This window comes from Mesoplodon mirus (genome assembly GCF_964341445.2).
Source record: "Mesoplodon mirus genome assembly, chromosome: 19".
NCBI classification, from domain to species: Eukaryota; Metazoa; Chordata; class Mammalia; order Artiodactyla; family Ziphiidae; genus Mesoplodon; species Mesoplodon mirus.
In genome coordinates, this window is record NC_138995.1 from 18197020 (window position 1) to 18212489 (window position 15470).

The following is a 15470-nucleotide window of genomic DNA, read 5'->3' on the forward strand; positions in this document are numbered from 1 at the left end:
AGGTAGCTGAAGAAGGTTAAGATTCCTCTTTGTTGATAGATACTTCTAACTTCCTTATTTCAAAAAAATAATGACTCCTACAGAAATTTTGCCAGAAAGGTTTGATGACCATCCATGTACCCTTCACCTAGATTCATCCACTGTCGATATTTTGCTATATACAAAAGTTGATGCACACATATACAGAATTTCTTGTTTTGCTGAACCATTTGAGAGTAAGTCGCAGACATGATGTTCCTTTACTCATGAAAATGTCAGTGTGCTTTCTCCTAAGAACAGAGGCAGTCTCTTACATAACCACAATTTGATTTTCAATTTCAGGAAATACAACTTTGATATGGTACTACCACTTCATACATGGTACATATTCAAACTGTAGATTTCCCCCAAACTGTACCACCCTCCCCACGCCCCTGCCCCAATCCAATCCAGAATGCAATCCAGGATCAGGCATGGCATTTAGATGTCAGATTTCTTGAGTTTCTCTCAGACTGACCCCCCTAAAGCATACAGCAGTTCTCAAATGGTCACAGTATGGCACCCAACACCCCTGCCATGAGCATTTGGAGATTTGGGTTGACATGGTGACTTGGGAGTATGCTGCACTATTGGCATTTAATGGGAGGTGCCAGGGAGGGTAAAGCTCCTTCTGGTCTTACACAGCCACCCCCCAAAAAATTATTCAAAATGCCAAGAGAATCCTGTTCAGCCACACCTTATTAGGAATACCAGAAACAGAAGAAGCGTAAGCATGAGAAACAGAGATATACTGCCCAGTTATCTATCAAGGTCATTGAAAGGCTCAGAAAGGGAAATAAAGAAATCGAAGGGGCTTCCCTGGTGGCGCAGTGGTTGAGAGTCCGCCTGCTGATGCAGGGGACACGGGTTCGTGCCCCGGTCCGGGAAGATCCCACATGCCGCGGAGCGGCTGGGCCCGTGAGCCATGGCCGCTGAGCCTGCGCATCCGGAGCCTGTGCTCCGCGACGGGAGAGGCCACAACAGTGAGAGGCCTGCGTAACGTGTAAAAAAAAAAAAAAAAAAAAAAAAAGAAATCGAAGGAGTCAAGGGTCCTGGATACCTGTGGGCTTATCCTCACGTCCTTAGAAGTGCAAAGCAATGAACTACATATATCGAGTGGTCTTTATTCCAGGGGTAAGGGTCTCTGCAAACACTATTTAGACTTGGTCCTTGAACTTCCCCAAATAGATGCTTTGAACTACCTATTTCATTACTACAAGCTAAGATATCAACATAGGCTGGAAACCATACAACCCAAGGCTTTAATCACAAAGCAAAAAATCCTACAATATCACGATGCCACTAACACACCTAGCAAAAATAATAATTACTTAATGTCAAGTCTATGCGCAAGTTTCTCTACTTGCCTCAAGGGTGTCTTTTATAGTTGGATTGTTTGAGTCCATCTTTAAGCATAGTCTACACATTATAATTGGTTGATTCCTCTCTTAATCAACACCCTTAAGCTAAGCAGTCACCCCCACCCTTCTGTCATTATTTGCTAAAGAAACTGGGTCATTTGACATAGAGCTCCCATATTCTGCATTTGGCTGACTGCTTCCTCATGGCATTTAACTTGTTCATTCTCTGTACTGCATCAAAATCAAATCCTAAGGCTTGATTAGATTCTGTTTCAACCCTTCTTTTCCCCCCAGATATAATATTTAAGTGGCACTGTGTACATGCTGTTGAATCACTTCAAGTGGCACTTCATGTTGGGCTGTCCTTGCTCTTCCAGCAGATGTTAAAATCTATCAGAAGGTTTGGATGGTCCCAGCTTGGTTCCTCCGTTTAAAAATTCCTCATCATCCTTGACCTAATGATGCTAGCAGCCATTAATATCACTACCTGGATCCTTTATCCGTATGGCGCATATGCACAGTTTAAAGCTATTTATGAGCCCTTCCAATCAGGATAGAATTAGCACTTCCCAGAATAACTCAGAAATTAAAGCTGCACTTAAACTTCATGTTTGTTTTACGTTTAATAAGTCACAGGCACTGATACTAAAACACAAACATCTTCCCCTCCAAACAAGAATATGCTCAGTTTATTACCAAGTGGGACTCTCCACTGGATTTGCATAACCTTTTTTCTAAATAGTTCAGAGTATTCTAATAGTTTCCTCTAATGTAAATATTAACAGGTAGGAATCTCTCCCTGAGAAGAGGAAGTGACCGAGGCCTTTGTTGTCTCTGGAAATCAAGCTATTACTAAAAAGATGCAGATGTGCCATGCTTGGATTTGTGCTTAACAGTCTTCCCTTTGAGTTTCCACCACTGTCACACTGGAGCACCAAGTATGTCATCAGACCTAGCTCTCAAAAGAATAAGAACATCCTTTACCATACGTGGCCACAGTGGTGTTGCTGTTGGTTGGTTTGTATGTGTGTTTTCAGCATCTGTGGCTGTGATTTACATTACAGAAGTGCCTTGAAGTTTACAAAAAAAAAAAAAAAAGAAAAGAAACAGTAAGCTACTTATAACACAATACCATGTATGTAGATTAAAACCACATTCCTACTACACTAAGTGAATTCAAAGAGAGGAAGCACAGTGAACCGACAATGGCTGACCATGGATGGAATGGACAAGGTGTGGGGAATGGGGTTAAAAATGTAAATAAGCCAAACAAGAGAAGGATCTTCCACAGACCAATGATGATAAAAATGCCATGAACAAAATATTTTATACATACACGTACGCACGCAGCCAGTTGCTGCCAGTAAGTGGAAAACCCCTCACACTTACGTGATCTTCTGTTCCATAAATCTGTCTGGCTCCTGGGCGGTGTAGGACGTGATCTCCAGGCCCAAGCCGAAGTCCTCGGGCACTTGCACTTTCTTCTGAGGAGGCATGAAGATGGGGGCTTCATTCACATCTACCACATCCACGGTGACAGTGGCTGTGGAAGTGGAGAGAGTGACCTCAAAGGGGGCCACATTAGTCACTGCCACATGCAGGATATACTGCTGCTTGGCCTCAAAATCCAAGCCCTAAAGAGTAGAAAAAATACATTTTATGTTAGAAAAAAAAAAACCATTAAATCCTTAACTATTGTTTTTTGGTTAGCAATATATCAGTGGTTCTCACATCTGGCTGCATTAAGAAGAACTGACTTGAGAACTTTTAAAGAAAACACATGCCTGGACCCTAACCCCAGAGCCAGTGAATAGGAATCTCTGAGGTTGCAGTCTGGACGTCAATATTTTTTAAAAAGTTCCCAGTGACTAACATGCAACCAGATTCATGTTGAGAACCCCAGGAAAAGAATAAAGATGAGCTACATGAAATCTCAAGTGGCAAGCCTCTATTAACAAGTGTAGCATATTAAGTCACTTATTTACCTGAGACCAGTAAGAATGTTCACATCCTATGTTGACATGTGCCCGTGTGACAGCAAATGGACAAACGACCCTGCCTGTCCACCTCCCTAAGTAAGTTTAGTGGCAAGAACATGAAGTTCAGAATCAGTCAGCAGTGAGCTCAAATCCCGGCCTGGCCATTTCCTAGCTGTGTGATTTGGGCAATAGAACCTCTGGGTCTGTTTCCACACCTAAATATGTAGGAAAAGGAACTATCTCACAGAGGCACTGTAAGGGATCAACTGGAGCTTTTATGAAGGACCTTGTTTATGGTGGTAACTCAAATTACTACCTTTTTTCTTTTGGTGATAGAATAATAACAGAAAATGCAGACATCAAATGTTTAGTGGGAGGACTTCCCTGGTGGTGCAGTGGTTAAGAATCTGCCTGCCAATGCAGGGAACACGGGTTCGAGCCCTGGTCTGGGAAGACCTCACATGCCGCAGAGCAACTAAGCCCGTGCACCACAACTACTGAGCCTGCACTCTAGAGCCCACGTGCCACAACTACTGAAGCCCGTGCGCCTAGAGCCTGTGCTCTGCAACAAGAGAAGCCACCAATGAGAAGCCTGCGCACCGCAACGAAGAGAAGCCTCCACTCACCGCAACTAGAGAAAGGCCACGCGCAGCAATGAAGACCCATCTCAACCAAAAAAAAAAAATAAGTAAATTAAAAAAAAGAAATGTTTAATGGGAGTTAAGATGACATATTAAGTGATTCAGAAATGAAGTGTCTGGCCATTTGCTCAAGGGGAAGTCAAACCTCTGGTGCTAAGTTAGGGATCCGTTCGTTAACTCTGACTAACTTCAACAAGGAAATCACTCAACTTCTTACTGTTCAAGTTTCCTAGACATCTTTCACAGGCTTATTTGCCCTTCTTCTAAAATCATCTAGCAAAATAGCAGAGACCATAAACCATTTTTCTTCTCATTTGCAAAATGGATATGGGGGGGTGGGCAAATGTTTCAGAGAAAGAACGTATTAAAACAGATGGTACAGACTTCCCTGGTGGCGCAGTGGTTCAAATTCGCCTGCCGATGCCGGGGACACGGGTTCGAGCCCTGGCCTGGGAAGATCCCACATGCCACGGAGCAATACGCCCGTGCGCCACAACTACTGAAGCCCGCGCACCTGGAGCCCGCGCTCCTCAATAAGAGAAGCCACCGCAGCGAGAAGCCCGTGCACCGCAACGAAGAGTAGCCCCTGCCCGCCACAACTAGAGAAAGCCCGCGCGCGGCAATGAAGACCCAATGCAGCCAAAAATAAAAAAATAAGTAAATTTATAAAAAATAATAATAAAAATAAAACAGGGGCTTCCCTAGTGGCGCAGTGGTTGAGAGTCCGCCTCCCGATGCGGGGGACGCGGGTTCGTGCCTCAGTCCGGGAGGATCCCACATGCCGCGAAGCGGCTGGGCCCGTGAGCCATGGTCGCTGGGCCTGCGCATCTGGAGCCTGTGCTCCGCAACAGGAGAGGCCACAGAGGTGAGAGACCCACATACCGCAAAAAAAAAAAAAAAAAAAAAAGATGGTACTACTTCTTCAATTTTAGGGTGTGGTGTGGGAGCTTCCTGATTTCTCACATAAGCCTGAAGAGTCACTGAAAACCCCACCAGAATCTGGGAGAGCTGCCCTCCCCCACCCCACCAAAGCCACGCTAATCTACTTCAGAGAAGACACCAGGGGACAAGGGCCTCTGGCTGCGTTGTCAAATTCTGCATCTTGCCAGGAACGATACAAACCTTAGCCGTCTTCAAAATGCCTTCATTGGTTACTGGGTCTGTGATGACAACAAACTGCTTCTCGTTATCATTTAATACTGTGTAAACGGCCTCCCACGCTGGGGTATTGGGGACGTCGGCATCGGTCACTGTAAGTGTGGTGATGACCACGTCAGCCTCGTTCTCAGGCACCGACCCCACGTACTGCAGAGCAAAGAAAAGGATGTGTCACTTAGGACATGCTCAGACCCAGCAGTGGACCAGGGTTCAGGGGGCTAAGGGAGTCCTTTCTTGAGCCCAAGCTTTGATGAGTCTTCAAAGAAGTGCCCACCCTACCAGCATGGCCCTTATTTCCTGTTGGTGGAGCAGCCAGCACTCAGGGGCCCTGTGAGTACCTGAAAGAGCCAAGGCCCTGGCTGTCCGCGCCTCTCAGCATATTCTGGCCCAACTGCTGACACTGTAGTTTATCCCCCATTCCCGTCTTCCCCATCACTCTCAGTGGTACCAGTAATTTTCATAAATGTCTGGTCCTTACAGTCTTCTACTTAAAACCCTTTGATAACATCCCACTGCACTCAGGATAAATTCTGAAATTCTAAATTCAGTCCACAAGGTCCTGTAGGACCTGGTCTCATTTGGTTCACTACACTGACTGCTTTTCAGTTCTTGCTATTCATCAAGCTTCCTTTTGATGCGGGGCATTAATCTGTCTTTCTTAAGCCTCCTGTACTCACAGTGGCTAGGTTAGAGTGGCAGACACCGCTAATTGTCTACTGAATATCCACTCTCTTCTTCTTCACTAACTACGTGGTTGATGGCAGCAACGTGCCCAGAGAAAATACTGTATTTCCAGTCTTCCTTGCAGACAGCAGTTGCCAGTAAACGAAACTTGTGGGATGGGTCTTCACAGAAATAAGAAAACTTGACTTGACATCAAGGCCTTATGCCCCCTCGCCTTTGCCTTCTTCTTGAACGAAGCACAGATATGGCTGGAGCTCCAGCTGTCATCTTGGGCCACAAGGTGACAATGGGGATAGAATCCATGTACCAAGGACGGTGGGAAAGCAGATAAGGAGGCTTGGTTTCCACTGACTGAGTGGACTATCTACCTCTAGGCCGTTAGTGACACAAGGGAAAAAGTCAACTCTGTTTGTTTAAACCACAAGAGTCAAATCTCTGTTACTAACCATTAAGCTGATTTCTAAGTAACACAATATGGTTTAAGGTTCTTTCACACAGCTCTCAATACCTTCTCGACTGCATTTAATATACTTATACACAATAATCAGTATAAGTTGTCTAACATCACCCTAGCTAGACTATAAACTCCACAAGAATAGAAGTGTTGTCTGCCTTGTTTGTGATAATATCCCCAGTGTCTAAGACAGTGCCTGGTATAAACCCAGAGAATATTTGTTCAATGAATAACTAAAACCTGGTAAGATCTGCTACCAAGATGAGGACATGGAGTAAATAGGTGCTTTTTTTTTTCCTTATTTTTATTTTTTTAAACATCTTTATATGGAGGTTCCTTAAAAAAAAAAACAAAAAACTAAAAATAGGGTTTTTTTGCAACTTCAGAAACCTGTGTCAATAGGTCCCAGGCTGAGGAGGGCAGAGACAACTGACATCTCGACCTGCTTGCATTTTAGCTTCAAGTTTACTAGTCTGGGAAACGTTTCCAAAGGGTTCACCCATGAGATACTGGGAAACAACCAAGGACCTTTGGAGACTCTCTAAGGAGTTGCAGGGTTATTACCGTGGTTGGGTTGAAGATCGGAGGGTTATCGTTGGTGTCAGTGACTGTGATCACAGCTTTTGCGGTCGTGCTTAAGCCCTCACCTTGCAGGTCTGCAGCTTGAACTACCAGGGTATACGTGGGAAAACTCTGTAGAGATGAAACACACCTGAGTCGGGACTGACAGCCACATCAGGCACAGCCCAGCCCATCACGTAGAAACAGATTATTTTCTCATCTGCTTAAATGCCAACCTGCCTGCCTGCCTGGCCCCAAACCTCTGGACAAATATTTAGATACAAAGCTCAGAACCATCACCATACTAAGCAGCAACTGGCCTCGGCAGAGTTTTACGTCATCCAGACGATCGAGCTATTTGCCCTCAATACCCTCTGGATCCTCTTGACCCCTGACCTCCCGGTCCAGCCCGGTGGTGAGCACACTGATGACACCCGTTATATCGTTGATGGTGAACATTTTGTCATGCGGCAGCATAGGCTCTTGGCTGAGGATGGTGTAAGCAATGGCAGCGTTGTAGGTGTTCACATCATCGTCTGCATCTGTGGCTGAGACCTCCATCACAGAGGTCCCTGGAAGCAAAGGAGAAGATTTAGTCAAGCTACACTTTAATTTCCAAAATTCTGACCAAAGCGCTAGGGGAGGAAGAAAGCATTCCACCAAACGAGCAAGTGGTGTTCCCAGAACCCAGCTTTTCCAGAGGATATTCTGGGTGGGGAGGGTGGGTGAGGAGTCTGGGGAATAAATAACCTTAAGCTAAAACATTTTTGCTATGTCTCTTATACTGAGTGAATAGCGTATAAAATAGGAAAAATACCAGAAATTCCTGTAACTGGCTTCTTAGCCACAGCTCCACCTGAGAGAATGGTCATTTGAGATTGTTGCCTTCAAGGTAGAAGGAAATATTTACAACACTTGTGACAGAAAAAGTACTAGTTCCCAGAATACCTAAATAACTCTTCAAAAATCAATAGGCAGGGACTTCCCTGGTGGTGCAGTGGTTGGGAATCTGCCTGCCAGTGCAGGAGACACAGGTTCGATCCCTGCTCCAGGAAGATCCCACATGCTGCAGAACAACTAAGCCCGTGTGCCACAACTACTGAGCCTGCACTCTAGAGCCCGTGAGCCACAACTACTGAGCACACACACCGCAACTACTGAAGCCCACGCACCTAGAGCCTCTGCTCTGCAACAAGAGAAGCCACCGCAATGAGAAGTCTGCGCACCGCAATAAGAAGTCTGCGCACCACAACGAAGAGTAGCCCCTGCCCACCAAAACTAGAGAAAGCCCATGCGCAGCAACAAAGACCCAACATGGCCAAAAATAAATTAAAAAAAAAAAAAAAAAGAATCAATAGGCAGGCACGCGCAGCCCCACGAGTACGCGCCTCAGGATAGCCCGTACTATGGATCCACTGACAAAGCAGATCTTTAAAGGAGTTTTAGTAGCTGAACTTGTGGGCATTTTTGGAGCATATTTTTTGTTCAGAAAGATGTATACAAGTCAAGAGTTCAGGCAAACAATGAGCAAGAAATTCCCCTTCATCTTGGAAGATTATTGCAAGTCCACTGAACACTCTGGAATGTATGGAATCAGAGAGCAAGATCAAGAAAAGTGGCTGAACAGCAAAAATTAAGAATTTGAGGGGCTTCCCTGGTGGCGCAGTGGTTGAGGGTCTGCCTGCCGATGCAGGGGACACGGGTTCGTGCCCCGGTCCGGGAGGATCCCACATGCCGCGGAGCGGCTGGGCCCGTGAGCCATGGCCGCTGGGCCTGCGCGTCCGGAGCCTGTGCTCCGCAACGGGAGAGGCCACAACAGTGAGAGGCCCGCATACCATAAAAAAAGAATTTGACCATCAATCAAGGTTTGCCCTATTTCATAGTATCAGGCAAGATTAAAACTCCAAAGTTGACATGGATGGATTTTAGAATATTTAAGGTGAAATGTAAATTCTAATTAAAGCAGTTGTTCTTTGGACTAACCGTGAAGAAATTGATGGAACATTCATTATGTTATAAATGGTTCATTTACTACTCAGAATAAAGTGGTTCTCCTTTAAAAACAAAACAAAACAGGGCTTCCCTGGTGGCGCAGTGGTTGAGAGTCCGCCTGCCGATGCAGGGGACACAGGTTCGTGCCCTGGTCCGGGAAGATCCCATATGCCGCGGAGCGGCTAAGCCTGTGAGCCATGGCCGCTGAGCCTGCGTGTCCAGAGCCTGTGCTCTGCAACGGGAGAGGCCACAGCAGTGAGAGGTCCGCGTACCGCAAAAAAAAAAAACAAAAAACACAACTCCCCTATAATTCTGTATAAACCTTTCAAAATAGATAAAATACTAAAACATCTATTTTTGTTAATAAATTTATTTCTTTTATTTATTTATTTTTGGCTTTGTTGAGTCTTCCTTGTGGTGCACGGGCGTCTCATGGTGGCTTTTCTTGTTGCAGAGCACAGCCTCCAGGCGTGCGGGCTCAGTAATTGCGGCCTGCGGGTTCAGTAATTGTGGCACGCGGGCTCTAGAGCTCAGGCTCAGCAGCTGTGGACCACTGGCTTAGTTGCTCGTGGCATGTGGGATCTTCCCGAACCAGGGCTTGAACCCGTGTCCCCTGCACTGGCAGGCGAATTCCCAACCACTGCTCCACCAGGGAAGCCCTAAAACATCTATTTTTAATATTTATTACATTTTTTCTTTTCCATTATAGTTTATTACAAGATGTTGAGTAAAGTACCCTGTGCTATACAGCAGGACCTTGTTGTTTATCTCATTTATCCCCCTCTCCTCTCCCCTTTGGTAACCATAGGTTTGTTTTCTGTCTGTGGGTCTGTTTCTGTTTTTCAAATAAGTTCATTAATATTTATTACATTTTAACTCAAACATTTAAAATCACATTATCTAAAAATATATTAACTAGAAATATTGATTTTACCCATTTTCACTTTACCTGAAACAATATTCAAACTCTACATCAATGTCTCTGGTACTACTGGAGCCCTTTTGGAATAAAATTTGTCATTTAAAAAAAAAAAGAAAAATCAATAGGCAAAAGACAAACAGCCCAAGAGAAAAAGAGGGCAAAAGACTTGAATAGACAAGTTGTAAAGAAACCTAGCTGGTCAGCAAACATATGATAAGATGCTTATTTAGTCCATTAATAATCAGAGAAATTCCATTTTAAGTTACGTTGAGATATAACTAGACACTCAACAGACTGGCCAAAAAGAAGTCCAACAATTCCATGATATATATTGCTGGTGGGAGTATAAATTGGTTCAGCCACCTTGGAAAACAGTTTGTCACCAAGTAGGCAAAACTGTAAGTACACACGTGGTAAAAGATAAATGAAAGCAAGGGAATGATTATCACAAAAGTCAGGGTGGTGGCTGTCTTTATGGAGGAGGGGAAAAATGTGATCAGGAAGGATTGTACAGGGTCTGTAAACTACTAACAAGGATCTGTTACTTAATCAGGGGAGGTTGTTCTTAAACTGCTCCTTTTTTAAACTGGGCTTAAACATTTTATACGTATTTCTATAGGTAGGATGTTTTACACGCACACAGTGTCTTCCAAAGAAGTTCTGTGCATATGAAGGGTCTGACCCCAAATGCCAGCCCCAACACTTGGGGGTGCAAAGAATCTAAGTGTCTTGATGGGTGTTGATCTCCTTGTTGCTGGATGTACCTGGAAGAGCGCCCTCCATGACAGACCCCTTGAAGACCTCCTGGGTGAACTCAGGCTTGTTGTCATTCTGATCGGTCACGGTGATCACAATCTCCATCGGCTCCTCGATTGCTTCCCCGTTTGAAGACACAGCATGAGAGAAGAGCTGCAAGAGCCAGGTGAGGGTTACTCGGGAAGACAAGGCGGGAGAAGTGGTCCAACCAGAGCAGAGTGGGCTCCACCCGGCCCCCACTCCCTCCCACTCAAGTATGCACGCACCTGCCCCCCAAGCACAGAACTTCCCCCCCACACACGTGCTGCTGCTTCAGTGAGGTCATGACACTGGTTAAGACCATGACCTGTGAGACCATGGGCTGCAGAACACATCCACCAGCTCAGAGCCCCATTTCCCACATAAGGGCTGGGGTCCAGGCCTAGGAGATAAAGGTGGAAGCCTAAAACACTCTGACTGGTTCCAAGCAGGGTCGAATTTGCTCTGGCTGCTCGAGTCTAGCGTTCCCCCTGCAGACTTCCCTGCATTTAGCATCAACGCATTACCTCCCAGCTTCCCTAAGCTCACACTGCTCTCAAGGTCCAGAAGTAGTTTTTGTTCCCCAACATCATCACCAGCCTCTGCCTATGTGTCAGGGACTTTGAGTCCCAAGAACAGGTTGACATCTTGGGTCTAAGATCATGTCTGATGCCTCAGGACTCTCCCCACTTTATTCCTAACAAGGAAAACATGAACAGCCCCCAATTTTTGCAGGTTCTCCTGTCATTTCTCCTTATCAACAGGTCTAAAGGTATCAAGTTAAGCTCTTCAAATGTCCAGAACATCTGATCTATGATCAGTGTGAGTTGACCAAAAAAATTTTGAAAGGATGTAACCCCATCATTAACAGGCTTCTAAGAGACACTCACAATGTACTTGGCAATAGCTTCTCTATCCAGAGGCTCCGTCACCTTTAGCCATCCTGTTTCTCTTTCAATGATAAACACATGAAGAGGGGGTTTGTCGGCTCCTTGGCCAGTGATGCTGTAGAAAACTTTGGTTTCTTTTTCCCTGTTAGATTTGATCTGAAGACAAAACAGAAAGAAAGGAATTAGCAAGGAAGGATTCTGACATTGGTTCTTTTCCCTTTCTCTCCTTGGTCCTTCTCTGCCAAATTCCTCCCAGAGAAATAGAGAACTTCCTTCTGTACCTGAACCAGAGCCTTAGGAAATGGGCCTTTCTCATTTTCTGGGCAGCTGATAGGAGGAATAACCCAGTCTCTCTTCTGTCTCCTGAGACCATGGTGGGAGCTGGGAAATGTGAGCACTTCTGTCTGGGTTCCAGAGGGAGAGTGCTAAAAGGAAAGAAGATGAGGAACAAAATGAGATAATTCAGGAAAGATAATATGGGCTGAACAACCTAGGCAGTCAGCATCTCCAGCCTTCTGAGGGCAGGGCATGGTTTTCGTTTAACAACAAAATAAAACAGCCAAAACAAAACCCAACAGACCCCTTTACCATATCAGAAAGACGGTTTCCTCTTTTGATCCTTCTTAGTGTCCAGAGTTCAGTAATCATTATGCACACACAATGATAGGTTTGAGGGTTTGACATTATTTAAGAGTTATTTCAAGCCTATATCTCACACCTGTCATTTTTAAAAATATTTATTTTATTTATGTATTTATTTTATTTATTTGGTTGCACCGGGTCTTAGTCACTGCAGGTGGGCTCCTTAGTTGCGGCTCACAGGCTCCTTAGTTGTGGCTTCTCAGCTCCTTAGCTGAGGCTCACCAGCTCCTTAGTTGTGGCATGTGAATTCTTAGTTGCAGCATGCATGTGGGATCTAGTTCCCTGACCAGGGATCGAACACAGGCCCCCTGCATTGGGAGCACGGAGTCTTATCCACTGAGCCACCAGGGAAGTCCCATGCCTGTCATTTTTAATAGGACATTATGCTCCAATGATTTACTATCAGAGCTTATTCAACAATTAGATATTCAGGTGTTTTTAATATTCTTTTCTTTTATATTCTTCCTAGTAATATAGGTCTCCAAAGTAGAGTTAGCCTAAGTGAGTAAGCTTTGGGAACTTACTACTTTGTGATCAATACTAATCCCTTAGTCCCACTGTGTTAGTATATCTATATGGTTTCCATTTGTTCTAACAGAAGTTGTTTGGATGGGAACCAAAAGTGCCCTTTGAGACTTGTATTGAACAGTTTTCATGTGCGATAACTTTATGCACACACAGGGAAACAAAGAGAGCTGAAGATGGAAGGAAAGATCTTCCAAATTGTTTAAGTGTTCTAAAGTGATTGGTAGTAACACAGTAAAGGTTCCAGGACAATCCCATCTTCCATCCTCCACAGAGTCACCCATCCCTGTCTGTCAGGTGAGAGTCAAGCCCTGCTTCCTGGCTTTTAAAATGTGATTCAAAATGCACAAGACAGACATGAAATATGACCGGGTATCATCACAAAATCCTTCCCAATCCTGCATTCCTGTGTACTAGTCACTCACACACCCCTTAACACACACCCTCTGCATTAACCTCCTAGAGAAGCAGTCCTGCCTGGCCAAGGGCAGGCTCTGGAGCCAGGCTGCCTGGCTTTGTAACCTCACTGTGACACTTCACCTTCCTGGGCTGATTATTTAACTTCTCTGTCCCACACTTTCCTCACGTCTAAAATGAGGCTTATATTAGTATCTGCCTCATAGGGTCCTTGGAAGGATAAAACGTGATACCAGTATTGCAGTAAAGCACTTAGAATAGTGCCTGAAACATAGTAAGTGCTCAATAAATGCGAATGATGAAGACGATGGTTGGACTGGCTGGAAAACACTGAGTTATGGTTTTAATGAAGTGGAATTTGGGATTTGACTTGAGCACAGGAATAAATACTAAACTAATTCTCAACACGGTATCCTAAGCCTAAAAATGACCATCTTGCACAGCCACGGTAAAAAAAAAAAAACCAGGCCTTGATGAATGAATGCAAATTCATTTGCCATATTGAAGAGGAAGGCAAAGAGCACACCTTGCTGACATCAGGACTATGGAATATTTCCAGAGAATGATAATAAATAATGATGAACATTGTGCTGGCAAAACATAACATTAACATCTTCATGTGTGAAATTATTGTTTTTTAAAATAAAGATATTTATTTATTTATTTATCTATCTATTTATTTATTTGGCAGTGCCGTATGGCTTGTGGGATCTCAGTTCCCTGACCAGGGATTGAACCCAGGACCATGGCAGTGAAAGCCCAGAATCTTAGCCACTAGGCCACCAGGGAATTCCCTTCATGTGTGAAATTAAAGGGAATCGTGCCTAAACATACTGAACATGGGATCCATCCCTCCGAAAACAAGGATACCAGACCAAGAAAACCCATCCAACCAAAGAGACAAAACTGGAAATTTAGATCTATTTATATTTTTTCCCCAGCTTTCTTGAGGTATAACTGACAAAATAAAAATTGTTTGTATTTAAGGTGTACGATGTGATGTTTTGATATATATAGGATCTATTCTTACATGAATTAAAAGAGAGGTAAGATTATCACCCCTTCCAGTGTAGGGCCACCTGGCACCACAAGGGTCCCTTGAACTAGGGGCAAACCAAAGTCAACCTCAAACCAGCTGTGGTAGAGTTGCTACCTACCACTCAATATCCATTCTTTCTTATTTAAAAACAAAAATCTCTTTCTCTCCCTCTCTCTGTCTCTCTCCCCATATATATATAAATTTTGTGTCCAACAATGTACCTAAGTAAAACTACATTTCCTATACTACACTTGTAGCTAGGTGTGACCATGAAGCCAAGTTCCAACTAATGAGATGTAAGCAGAAACATTGCTTCAAAATTCCACAAAGCCTTCTTTAAAAGGTGGACAACTAAGTGATACATTTTTGGGCTTCCTCCCTTCCAACTTCCTACCATCCAGAGGAAAGGTATGATAAATGGAGATCCAGCAGCCATCTTGGATCATGAGGTATCGTTGAGGATGGAAGCCTTATGCTGAGGATGATAGAACAGGAAGGAAAGAAAGAACCTAGCCTCCTGATGACTACAAGAGTCTCCATACTGGCCACAACTTACCACTGAATTGCCTTAACTTAAAAGAGAAATACTCTATTTTACATAAACCACTGTAATTTGTGCTTTTCTATAATACGTATTTGAACATAATCATGAAGGCAGATGGCAAAGGTGAAGAGGAAAATTTGAAAAACCAACTTTGTTTACATCTGTGGATCATAAGAGGTTTCCATACACAGCTGCCCAGCAAGAACTTACCAGGCTGGACTTACATGAATGATGGAATTAATTGGAGACTTAAGTCAGGAAGCTATGTTAATTTAGTTCCCCGCTTTTCTGGTCTGGCCAATTACACCAGGGAGAAAAATCAGATCTTTCAGGACTATTAAATTTCTAGAATCTCAACAGACTTCAGGGCGAAAGGCAAGAGCCAGCCTGAAAGACCTTGGCAGTTACAGTACTTCCACGCTCCCAACGCGATAGTGGGATACAACTAGAATGGCCCTCCAGAGAGATGTTTCAGTAGGCAGCGCCATGGGAGCAGTTTAGAAACTGGCAAAGGCATTTGGCTTTGGTTAACAATTTCCCGAGACATTCTTGCCAAGAACCTGGGCAGACATGTATCCTTTCATTTGTGGCCAATGAATGCACCCATCTGTCCACTCAGTATTTACTGGGCTCCTGGTATGTGCCAGGCCCAGAGGTCAGGCACTGCAGATACAATGGGGAAGGATCTTGTGGAGATTATAGTCCAATCAGGCAAAAGCTTCCTGCTGATTCTTCCCCTTCTTTGCCAAGCCCTCTCCACTAGAGACATGAAGAGCAAAACGACCAGAGAACTGAACTCGTGTTCATTGTTCCTCTGGGATGGGAATGAGAAGAACAGTTAACAATTACTGAGTACTTATCATATGCCT

At 44.2% G+C, this 15470-nt stretch overlaps 2 protein-coding genes across 3 annotated transcripts in view; one reads left to right on the forward strand and one right to left on the reverse strand.

Moving 5' to 3' along the window:
- Positions 1–15470, reverse strand: part of CDH1 (cadherin 1) — a 91549-nt gene that overhangs the window by 13790 nt on the left and 62289 nt on the right. For both annotated transcript variants that reach the window (XM_082606992.1, XM_082606991.1), the window contains 7 exons: positions 11716–11859; positions 11435–11590; positions 10535–10679; positions 7253–7428; positions 6860–6988; positions 5122–5304; positions 2769–3013 (listed from right to left, as the gene is read on the reverse strand). In XM_082606992.1, coding sequence (XP_082463118.1) covers positions 2769–3013; positions 5122–5304; positions 6860–6988; positions 7253–7428; positions 10535–10679; positions 11435–11590; positions 11716–11859 — 1178 coding nt within the window. The remainder of the gene's footprint in view (positions 1–2768; positions 3014–5121; positions 5305–6859; positions 6989–7252; positions 7429–10534; positions 10680–11434; positions 11591–11715; positions 11860–15470) is intronic.
- On the forward strand, positions 8236–8656 carry LOC309795026 (protein CEBPZOS-like). The gene has a single exon (XM_082607010.1). The coding sequence runs from the start codon at positions 8263–8265 to the stop codon at positions 8491–8493; it is 231 nt and encodes a 76-aa protein (XP_082463136.1). The 5' UTR covers positions 8236–8262; the 3' UTR covers positions 8494–8656.